This window comes from Neopelma chrysocephalum, unplaced genomic scaffold (genome assembly GCF_003984885.1).
Source record: "Neopelma chrysocephalum unplaced genomic scaffold, ASM398488v2 Primary Assembly neopelma1_274, whole genome shotgun sequence".
Lineage (NCBI taxonomy): Eukaryota > Metazoa > Chordata > Aves > Passeriformes > Pipridae > Neopelma > Neopelma chrysocephalum.
The window spans coordinates 2,172,755-2,184,356 of NW_020897936.1; the positions used below are offsets into that span (position 1 = coordinate 2,172,755).

General features: G+C 44.5%; 1 protein-coding gene across 1 annotated transcript; it reads left to right on the forward strand.

The window, feature by feature from the left end:
* The first annotated feature begins 2,459 nt into the window (after positions 1-2,459).
* On the forward strand, positions 2,460-10,880 carry LACTB (lactamase beta). The gene is made up of 6 exons (XM_027704403.1): positions 2,460-2,735; positions 3,680-3,746; positions 5,771-5,961; positions 6,317-6,656; positions 6,960-7,125; positions 9,442-10,880. The coding sequence occupies exons 1-6, from the start codon at positions 2,460-2,462 to the stop codon at positions 9,971-9,973; spliced, it is 1,572 nt and encodes a 523-aa protein (XP_027560204.1). The 3' UTR covers positions 9,974-10,880.
* Positions 10,881-11,602: the final 722 nt, after the last annotated feature.

An 11,602-nucleotide genomic window follows, 5' to 3' on the forward strand; every position in this document is an offset into this window, starting at 1 on the left:
AACTTTTAGAGATTCTTGATGGTGAGACTCCAAATCTGGCCCACGTTGAGGTGAGGGAGCACAGCCCTGCTCTGCTGGGAGACCCATTGTGCCACCATTCTTTATCAGCTGGATAAGGCCTATCTCAACACACAGGCTCTTCAAATCTGGCAAGTATGGCTTGGCAAGGAGGCAGGACAGAGGAAAAGTCAGCTGGTTTAGCGCTAAACCAACCATGTGCAGCTTTTTCCTCCCAGCCAGAGGGGTCTCCAACTTTTCTGGCTGTGTTACATAAAGAAGATGGATCACAGCTGAGAATCTGTGCCTGTACTTCTGAGTGACTTATGGACAATGACAGAAGAAAAATATTGTCTTTTTTGTTAAATTAGAATTGGATGAGCCTAGTGCTCACCATCCTAATTGTCTATTGCCATCAGTGGAAGTAGAAGACCCTCAAAGCCTCGTAAGCCTGATAACTCAAAGTTAGCAAAACCAGCAGTTTAGAGGAAGAGACAACAGATAACTGCAGGTCATGTTGTGCTACTGGATTTAACACAAAGCTTTTCATTAAGGCAATCAGAGAAAAATGGCAAGCTCTGTTTCAGGCCCATTCAAAAGTGTGGTGCCAAGGAGTGTTCCTGCTGAGCAGATTAATACAAGAATGCAGAGAATCCTGCTGCAAAACGCTTCCAGAGACAGTTTAACACAGGGAAAATGAGTTACAAGACAGTAAATACAGCATCTTGTACCAGTTGGTTATGAAGTTGTACCGTGATAAGCAATGGAGCTTTATTGAGAAAATACTAATGAGCAATAAATGCCTGCAGTGAAAAGGGTAACATCTGGTCTGCATTTGACTTCACACATGAAAGCTGTTTGGCCTGACTCCCTGCCAAATCCCACAACTTCTGAGATCATGGGACACGAAGAAGGTGGAAATCCCTGGGTTAGCATCTCAAAACACTGAGCCACACTTGTGAACAGGAGAGTCTGTCCTTTCAGAGCTCTCTGCATGTGCCTGCTGTGCTGTGGGCACTGCCCTAGGCTGAAAACTGACACTAAAGCGTTGGAAGATTCAACATTTGTAAGTAATTCCTGACTAACCAAGATCAAATATGCTCATCTTGCAGGTAAAAAGTTTTATCTGGGTGTTAGACCAGCTTGCTCTACTTCCCTTCTGCCTGGCATACATTTGATAAAAGAGGCTCTTCTCGTTTTATCCTGCAGTCATTTGCTGTTGAGAGCAGAGTTAAGAAAATACGTTGTGGCTTGCAGCATTCTTCACCTTCTCTCTATCTTTTTCTTATATGTCAGTGCAACAGAACTGTTGGTTAAAACCAGGTTATTCTGTCAGGGCCACGTTGGTGCTGGCAGAAGTTACAAACCCACCTCCATCAGGAGGAAGAGTGGGTGGTGCTGAGCCTGCCAGGGGCTCTGGGCATTCCAGTAACCCGGCAGAAAGGAATTGTGCCCTAAAAACCTTTCTTTTCTAAGAGTAAGGCTTTGGTGAGGATTCACAGGGATTTGACTCACATTGCTAAATACTGCCTGTGACTGCACAAGTAGGTGGCTTTTGGTGGTTAAATAAAGGAACCAGCTCTAAATCCCCTGTGCTGGGCACTGGTGAGGCCACATCTCCAGTGCTGTGTCCAGTTCTGGGCCCCTCATGACAAGAAGGACATTGAGGTGGAACATGTCCAAGGAAGGGAATGGAGCTGGGGAAGGGGCTGGAGCAGCAGGAGAACTGAGGGAGCTGGGGGGGCTCAGCCTGGAAAAAGGAGGCTCAGGGGGGACCTTCTGGCTCTGCAACTCCCTGACAGGAGGGGGGAGCCGGGGGGGGTCGGGCTCTGCTCCCAGGGAACAAGGGACAGGAGGAGAGGACAGCCTGAAGCTGTGCCAGGAGAGGGTCAGGTCGGAGATCAAGAAGAATTTCCTGAAGGAAAGGGTGGTCAGGCCTTGGCAGGGGCTGCCCAGGGAGGTTTGGAGTCTCCACCCCTGGAGGTGCCCAAGGAAGGACTGAACATGGCACTCAGTGCTCTGGGCTGGGGGACAAGGTGGGCTTTTCCAACCTAAGGCATTCTTTGATTCCTTGTATAACCCATGTACAAACCGTGTACATCCCAGGTACAGCTGGTGTACATCCCAGGTACAGCTGGTGTATAACCTCTGTACATCCCGTGTACAGCCCGTGTGTAACCCGTGTGTATGTCCCGTGTACAGCCGGTGTATAATCCGTGTATAACCCGTGTACAGCCTTTGTATAACCCGTGTGTATGTCCCGCGTACAGCCGGTGTATAACCCCTGTACACCCCGTATTTAACCCGTGTACACCCCGTGTACCTCCCACGCACAGCCGTGCCGCCTCTCCCCGCTCTCCTCCGGCCCCGCCTGTCCCGTCTCTCCCTCAGGCGCGGCGCTCGATGCGCTCGGGCGCGGCTGGCGGTGCCTGTGCCCGGGCGGTGCCATGTCCGGCCCGGCCATGGCGGGGCTGTGCCGGGCCCTGGGCCGGGCTCTGCCGGGCCGGGCTCTGCCGGGCCGGGCCCTTCTGTGCCGGTCCCTGTGCCGGGCGGCGGCGCGGCCCGGGCGGGTCCCTGGGTCCCGGCCCTGGGGCTGGGGGCTGGCGCTGGGGCTGGCCATGGGGATCCGGCCGCGAGCGGGGGGCGAGGCGGACGGAGGGCGGGAGGAGGAGCCGCCGCCCCCGCGGGGCTTCGGCGCGGCCGTGGAGCGGAGCAGGGACCTGCTGCGGAGGGTCAAGGTGTGAGGGGAGCGCTGCCCGTGCCGGTGCTGCTCGGGCCGGGTCGGTACGGGGGCTGTGGGATGTGGCACAGTGTGGGGCACTGCGAACAGGGGCGAACTACAGGCTGAGGGAAGGACAGGCAAGAGCCGTGTGAGGACACGGAGGGCACTGGGGCTGTTCAGCTGGAGAAGAGACTGAGGGGAGACCTCCCTGCAGTTCCAAAGCCTGGGCAGGGGCAGAGGAGGGGCAGGGACTGAGCTCTGCTCTGGGGGGACCAGGGACAGGACCCAGGGAATGGCTGGAGCTGTGTCAGGGCAGGCTCAGGTTGGATCTCAGGCAAAGGTTCTTCCCCCAGAGGGTGGTTGGGCACTGCCCAGGCTCCCCAGGGCAGTGGGCACAGCCCCAAGGCTGCCAGAGCTCCAGGAGGGTTTGGATGATCCTCTGGGGCACAGGGTGGGACTCTTGGGGATGGGTCTGTGCAGGGCTGAGGGTTGGACTGGATGATCTTTGTGGGGCCTTTCCAGCTCAGCATAATCTGGGATTCTGTTTAAAAAGTACGTTGTAGTTACTTTGAAAATCCAGCTGAAGCTCCTTTGAAGTCCTGCTTGCCAATAGGTGATGCAGTTTGCCTGTTACATATTAACTCTGTCATGTTTTGTTTCTGTTCAGTTCTTCTTACATGTCCTGTTCCCTAATTGGATTGAATTATTAAAGAAATTATTTATGTGGTTACTGTTGTTAGCTATGTTTTTCCCAGAGGCTGGATAAAAATGGCAGCATTGCAAAAGCAGTTTGTATCAGTTCAGCCCAACTGGTACATAACAAAATTTTAACTGTAATGAAGCAACAATGTAGAGGTGTATTTGTAGGATTGCTCTTGCAGTTTAAAGGTTTGGGAGGAGGTGTTTTTTAACTGTAAAGATCCTTTTAAATATGTTCTGTCTGTTTTTTTTTTTTCACAGGATGAAGCAGGAATCCCAGGTATAATAGTTGGAGTTTCTGTGGATGGAAAGGAAGTCTGGTCAGAAGGTCAGTGGACGGGGGAATAGTTGTGCATGTTGTGGAGAGCTGATGAACATTTTAAAAATGAACAATTCAGACACTCCAAGCAATAGATAATTTGTCTGGTAGAACTGTATCGAGGAGATAAAGAGATGTTCTCCCCACAGGGACTTAATAGTCAAAATAATAAATGGCTCACATTTGGTGACCTGTCTCCCATCTGTGGGCTGAGGTGCAGATTTTTGCTGGGAAGGTGCTGGGATTTAACGGGTGTCATCCTTTCAGAAGTTGCAAGCGATTTTTCTGGTTACACAGTTTAGGTTTAAGTAGAATGTGTTAGTACTGCTTGTATTGTGTAGACATTTGATGTTAAAAATAACCTAAAAACATGTATCTGTTTTCAGAAACATTTTCATGAGTTTCAAAAACCCAATACGTTGGTTACAATTTAAATGATAGTAGCAAATGGCAACATATTTCATTTTATCTTTTATAGAATTTGAAGAAAAAAATCTTTGTGAGATTGTTACTAACTTTCTTCAGACAGTCAGTTATTGCATGAACTTTTACATGTGTATAAAGCTGATTATGGGGTTTAATTTCTCTTTCATCATGACAGAAGTGGGTTGGGAGAGCCTCTGGTACCTTTTGTAATGTGCCCTAATGAGAATATTGTGCTAAAACTTTATAACAAACTTTCTCAGATCAGAGGTTTTTCTGGTCTCAAATTACCTGGCAATGAAAGCAGAAGTTTTTATGAGACCTCTGCAGAGTCCCTTCCTTGACAAGCAGGGAAGTGCCTGAGGGAAGGAGTGCCAGGATTGTGGTTTGTCACTAGGATGCCACATCCAGTAGCAAGGCAAATGCCACTGGGTGGGAGCATAAGGCAGGGCAGAGCCTTCTGTTCCCAGCTGCACTTGGACACAGGGACCAACACTGCTGTGGGACAGCTGGGGGTGGGATCACGGCTCCAGCAGAATTCCGGGCTGTTTGGGTCTCGTTCCCCCTTCTTCAAGGGGGAAAAACATCAGCAGGTGTGAGGTGCTTGTGCTCTGTGACCAGGGTACTAAACCTGCTTCCTGGCCAAACTGGTGGGAATGGTGTGAGGTCTGGGAGGTGTTTTCCCTGAGGGGAACGGCATCTGTGCTCACAAGCACTGTGCAAGCACTTAGGTAGCAACTATGTAAGAGAAAGGGTCTTTGGCGGCTGGCATGGCTCTTTATTTCTTATATTGTATCAAGATTTTGGATTTTTTCCTGAGTAGTTAATTGTTAAACTACAGTTTTATATAGACAGAGATGCACTGATTGTGTCCAGGCCTTGCTTGTCCTGCAAACATGTCGTTGCTGCATTTTGTTGCTTTTTATGCTGCAGCATCACTTGCACAGTTCCTTCAAACCTGGCTCAAACTGAAGCCTAGTATGGCACCCTGAGAGTGCCTTATTAATTCCAGTTCTTGCTAGCAGACTTGTGGGGTTACATGGGAAAACACTGTTACAGAAACCGTTAAGCTGTATTTTAATTGAAGTCATGCTGAGTGATGTTGAAACAGTGTGTGTAACAGCACTGTTTTGTGAAGCTTTACAGCTTAGGTCGCTGCTGTGAGTTTGTGAGTGATTTCCCTTCTCAATTTGTGTATTGATAAAATAAGACCCTTTACTGCTTCAATCATTAATTCATGAAAGGAGTATTTATGACTGCTGTTCAGTTACTTTACAGTCTAGATTTGGTCTCTTTGGGTTTTATACATTGAATATTTGACCTCAGGAGTGTAAATTTTGGCTTAATCTTCCATTTAATTTATCATTAGGTTTGTTGTAGTCTTAATCAGTAACTTGGGGTGCCATTGGTTAATCCAATGGGTTCTGATTAACTACTCCTGCTACAATTAAAAGTTATTAACTTAGTTAAAGCAGGAGCTGGCATAGTCCAATGCTTCATATCCCAGTTTAGCTGGAGGAAAAACATTTGAGGCCAGTAAATCATTGCAAATAATTAATTCAACCTGTGTCTATGCAAAGCACCTACGAGAGTGTTTTATTTTCCCAAAGGTCTGGGCTATGCTGACGTGGAGAACCGTGTCCTGTGTAAGCCAGAGACCATCATGAGAATAGCCAGCATTAGCAAGTGTCTCACAATGATGGCTGTGGCTAAACTGTGGGAAGAGGGGAAATTGGATTTAGATGCTCCAGTGCAGAAATATGTCCCTGAATTTCCAGAAAAAGTCTACGAGGGTGAAAAGGTATGTAATTGTTTATTGGTAACAATTAATTAAGGGTTTTTTTTTAAATTTCTGTTCCTGTCACGGCATAGCTGTCTGTGTACAGGTTCCTGGATCTGGACCTATTCCTGTAAAACACTAAAAATCATTTAGACAAGTACTGATGTTGCTGCTCAGAAAAGCAATGCTGAAAATTCAGTTTTATATCAAGTGTGTAGTGTGTGCGTATATATGTACATATTTTTACTGGGTTTAATACATGATGTTTGAAAGGTCTTACAGCTTTGTCTGTTCCTTGTCATGGTGAATTTAACTTGTTTGGTGATTTCAGTGCATATGTTTTAATTAAGGGAGCTCACATTATCCTGTGTCCCAGGTCACTATTACGACAAGACTGTTGGTTTCACACTTGAGTGGGATTCGTCACTATGAAAAAGATATTGCAAAAGTAAAAGAAGAAAAGGAAAAGGCAAACAGAGCACTGAAGCCAACAAAACCCCATCAGGATAAAGAACAAAGAGAAGGCAAAGGGATTGAAAAAACTGATTCTGCCAAACCAAGGAAAGAACACGATGGTGAGACGAAAAGCCGGAACTCAAAACCTGGCAGGAGAGACAAGGAGTTTGAGCAGGAAGAGTATTACTTGAAGGAAAAATTTGAAAGTGTGATTGAATCACTGAAGATATTTAAAAATGATCCTTTATTCTTTAAACCAGGTGAGTTTCTATTAATTTAGACCAAAGTGTGCTCTTCTGGTGAGATATTTGTTTCAAATAGTTTTCCGTGTTATGAGGATGGTGGAGTCCAGTAAACGAGTGTTTGTGTGGGGGTTTTGCTCTGTTCTGCAGTACAGAATTTCCTGGGGTTTAGTATCATAAACTTGTGATTCACATGATATTAAAATGAGGGTGGAGAGATAGTCTTTTAATTGATTATTCATTCCTGTATATAGATGTGATTCCATTTAAACATCATGCCATTAATGGTTTTTTTTCCCTTTCTCATTGTGTTTCTTCAAGGCAGTCAGTTCTTGTACTCAACATATGGCTTTACTCTCTTAAGTGCTGTTGTGGAGAGAGCTTCAGGACAAAAATTTACAGATTATATGTTGAAAATGTTTCGTGATCTGGATATGCTGTCCACTGTACTGGATGACAATGAAGCAATGATATATAACAGAGCAAGGTAAGCAAAGATGAAACTTGCTTTTTCCCCCAACAACCATTGCTCTTTCTGCCTTTATTAAGCCAACTGAATTAAGAATGTGTGAAAATTTTTTTCCAGATTTTTAAATGAAGTGTTGTATGTTATCTCAAAGTTAGTCATGGAGCTGCTTCCAATACCATGGCATTGGTTCTGTTATTAGTGTGTAAAATTAGAGTAGGAAATAAGTGTTTCCTTTTATAAGAGTAAATATGGGGGAAGTGGGAGGAGTGTCTTGGAAGTTTACGTTTACTTTGGGTACAAATAAGCACGTAAATGTAAATACAGTAAAATAAGGAGTAACTAGGGGTTTATATTGGAAATCAGAGTTGTCTTAGTTTGCTTAATATACTGGCATTTTAAGAGTTCCATGGAATTGTAATAGTCTCACAATAACACAGGGTTTTCATGAATCAAGTTGCATTATCAATTTTGACCAGAATTAAAATTCTGTTTAACACAGAACGTGCTCTACCAATTGTTTTTTTTATTAATTTAACATGGAAAAAGCACACACACACACAAATCCCTAAACAAACAAAACCCAAAAAACCCAAAGAAAAAACCCCCACCCACACAACAACAAACCCAGAGAAATCTATGTATCTGGATAATCCATTCCAATATAGTGGGTAAGGCTGGAGTTTCTTGTCTGTCTCTCTCTGTTATTTTATTGACCTTCCCATCTGGGCTCTGAAATCAATTATTGACTCACCTGTTAAATTTTGGTGTGGGACAAGAATTCCATTGAATGGCCAAGCAGATTGTGGTAAAAGTCTCAGGGAAATGAGACTCAGAACTTTTAAAAAGTTTGGGTTCTCAAATGCTCTCAAAGTATGATGACCATGTTGAATCTGAGATTTATGGTACTCACATACAAGTGTGTATTCACAGTGTGTTTGTGCACACATAGACACAAGGCATTTTTAATTGCTCAAAGACAGCTTTGCTGCTGCATTCTAAGGTGCTTTGTGGTGATATTTAGTTTGCTTGCTAAATTTCAGAGGCTCTCTGGCTGGAGGCTCAGAAGCTCATCTGGATGCTCATGATCTCATAAATTATCAAGCTTGTACAGTGAAGTTTATTAAACATGTGCATATATTAATCCTTTTATAACCTGAAATATGCTGGGGATGAAAGAATTGGGACAGATGCTGTTCTGAGGGTCTTTTTTGGGCTACTAATTGTTAGGCAGAACTGAGATGCTGATGTGATGGGTTTGCTTCCACAAAGTAGCTTGCTGCCTCAAAACAGAATGTATTGACATGCTGAGGTTTATTTAATGGTTTGGTTATACTATATTTAACTGATAGGAAAATGTTTAAAAATCCATCTTCTGGATCTTTTAGAGGTGTAAGGCAGGCATTTCAGTGCCTTTGTAACAGGGTGTTTTTGTGATCAAAACACTCACTGTGGGGGCAATGAGATACTGAATCACTGGCAGAGTTGATGGTTGTCTTGGATCTTGGACCATTCACCTCTCTTTGCTTCAACCTCTGATTTTCAATATTATAACTTTCAGAAGTTTCCCAAAACCTTTCCAATATAAGTGCATGCTAAATAGATTTGTTCCTTTTCAGAACTTTCCAAGTAGTACATGGACCTTATGTGGTCTGAAGACCAAAGGTTGAAATTCAGTGGGTTATCTATTTATTCAACATTCCTTCTCATGTGTTGTATGGAATGAATCAAGGCATGATTGGACTGTTTCTTTCAAAAGCATAATTCATTCTGCACTGCTGTTGTGTTGTTCCTCATAGTTTCATTCTGTAGTTCCGGCTGGCAAAATTTGTGTTTTGCAAGACTTTCATGCTTCTTGCTTTGTTGTAGAATAGGGCAACCAGAATGGGGCAGTGGGGGGAATCAGTCAGAGCAGTCACCCAAGACTTCAGTGACATTTCAGCTCAGTGTCTGATTATCTATTGTTGTAGAATTCCTCTTTCTTTAAACCACTTCAAATCTAGTACAGGGATTTAACAAAAAATCTCTGTTGGCTGATCTATTGCTTTCTGTTATATCTTGTTTGTATATTGCCTTTATTCTTAGTATATCCTAAGAGTAAGTAGGATTAGTACTTGTATTGAAACCAAGCTTCTAACCAAAGAAGTCACCTTAATTTTTGTTTTCCTGTCTGAGTTTCTTGTTGATTTTTCTGCAATAAATATATTCAAGAATAATATATTTTAAAAAAATCTGAACAAGCTAATACATGCTCAGTTTGCTCTCTCAAGGTAGGGCAGCTTAACATTGTCATGCACAGTACCTGAGAGTGACAAGTTGAATGTTCTTGATTTGTAGGTGTTATGTTTACAACAAAAAGGGTCGGCTGGTCAACGCACCCTACGTGGACAACTCCTACAAGTGGGCTGGTGGTGGCTTTCTGTCCTCAGTGGGGGACCTCCTGAAGTTTGGAAATGCCTTGTTATACAGTTACCAGGCCGGACAGTTTAAAAGCAGCGTTGGCAAACTTCTCCCTGGGTACCTCAAGCCGGGCACAGTGTCCATGATGTGGACCCCGGTGCCAAAAACAGAGGTGTCGTGGGACAGGGATGGCAAATATGCCATGGCTTGGGCTGTGGTGGAGAAGCAGCAGCAGTGTGGCTGCTGCAGGCAGCAGAGACACTATGCTTCCCACACAGGGGGGGCAGTGGGGGCAAGCAGTGTCCTCCTCATCCTGCCTGAGGAGCTGGGCCCCGGGGCCAGGGGTGCTCCCCCCAGAGGGGTGATTGTCACCATTGTCTGTAACATGCAGTCGGTGTCACTCAACAGCACTGCCTTAAAGATTGCCAGGGAATTCGACAGGGAAAAAGAGGCACAGTGCACAGACTGAAAACCTGGGGAGTGTGTAACAGAACTCACTGTAGTGAAACAGGAACAATAAAGGGAGAAGTTGTAATTGGGCTCCGAGATCACTGAGAATATGGGAAGAAAAAGCATCAAAAATTCACTTAATTAACCTCTGCTAATGGTGCTAAACTTACAGGTAACTGGAATTCATCTCTCAGGGACGTTCCTAACTTACAGAAAAGGAGAATGTAACAGTCAAGTTTGACTTCCTCTAGTATACATGTGTAAATATCATTATATTAGCAGGTTATTTTTATCAACTAGTGAAACACTTGACCAAGATTTAAAAAAAAACTAGCATCGTTTTTTGCACTAAGTAGTACAAAACATTATCTGCCTTTTGAAAAACTTCACACCTTGCTTTGAGCACACAAAGATGTTAGTCGTTATTCTCACAGTTCCAGTCTGCCAAAACTGTTCAGTATTACTTTTTTAAAAAAAGTGTTTCACTGTTTGTTTTCCCATAGCACATTTCTTATTTGCTTAAAAAACCCAACGAAACCCAAACCTTGATGCTACCTCCAGAATGCAGATTTATACCAGAAGCAGGCTTTTGTCAGAGCTGTGTATTGTTAAGAATTAGGAAAGAATGAAGCTAGAGCAATGACTGTGTGAAAATAGTTTACTGTGCAATAAGGGGATTATTTCTACAGTCAAATACACCCACATGGCACAACATGGTGAGCTGCCAAACTGTCCCTTTGTTTTTGACTGATACACGTGCTAACTTGGTAGCCAGAAATGGAACTGTATTCTGTAATGTAAATATTCCTTTACATACAGGAATTAGGAACTCAATAAAATGTAAAGCCCATTCTTGAAGCCAGTAGTAGAAGTCTCACAGACTTTTGAGAGTTTTTTTTGAAAACCATCCTTTGCTCCGTTTGGAGGTCTGCCTCAAGGAGTTACTTTGGCCCAAGGCTGATAAAGAAATTGTGATGTGTTCCAAAGAAGCATTTTCATAGAATCACAGGATCAGGAAGGTTGGAAAAGACCTCCAATATCATTGAGTCCCACCTGTGGCTGAGCACCACCCTGGCAACTGGTTCAGGGCACTCAGTACCTCGTCCAGTTCGTTCCTTGGACACCTCCAGGGGTGGGGACTCCACCACCTCCCTGGGCAGCCCCTTCCCATGCCTGACCACCCTTTCAGTGAAGAAATTCTTCCTGATGTCCAACCTGAACCTCCCCTGGTGCAGCTTGAAGCCATTTCCTCTTGTTCTACTGCTGGTTCCCTGGGAGCAGAGCCCAACTCCCACCTGGCTCCCCCCTCCTGTCAGGAAGTTGTAGAGAGTGAGAAGGTCTCTTCTGAGCCTCCTCCTCTCCAGGCTGAGCCCCCTCAGCTGCTCCTCATGAGCCTTGTGCTCCAGACCCTTCCCCAGCTCCATTGCCCTTCTCTGGACTCACTCCAGCACCTCGATGCCTTTGTTGAACTGAGGGGCCCAGAACTGGACACAGCACTTGAGGTGTGAGATTCTCTAATCTTTAATTTTACTATGGGAATATAGTAACGTAAGATCTCCCAAATTTTGTCTCAAAAATTAACCCTCACCTCACTTCCCCTGCAGTTACATCAGACAGTATTTCCAGGCTGAGACAAAATAAAGTATCT

Coding starts and splice junctions, on each gene's coding strand:
- LACTB (XM_027704403.1), top strand. CDS start 2,460: ATGGCGGGGCTGTGCCGGGCCCTGGGCCGGGCTCTGCCGGGCCGGGCT. Junction 3,747..5,770: donor AAAGGAAGTCTGGTCAGAAG/GTCAGTGGACGG, acceptor ATTTTCCCAAAG/GTCTGGGCTATGCTGACGTG. Junction 6,657..6,959: donor TCCTTTATTCTTTAAACCAG/GTGAGTTTCTAT, acceptor TGTTTCTTCAAG/GCAGTCAGTTCTTGTACTCA.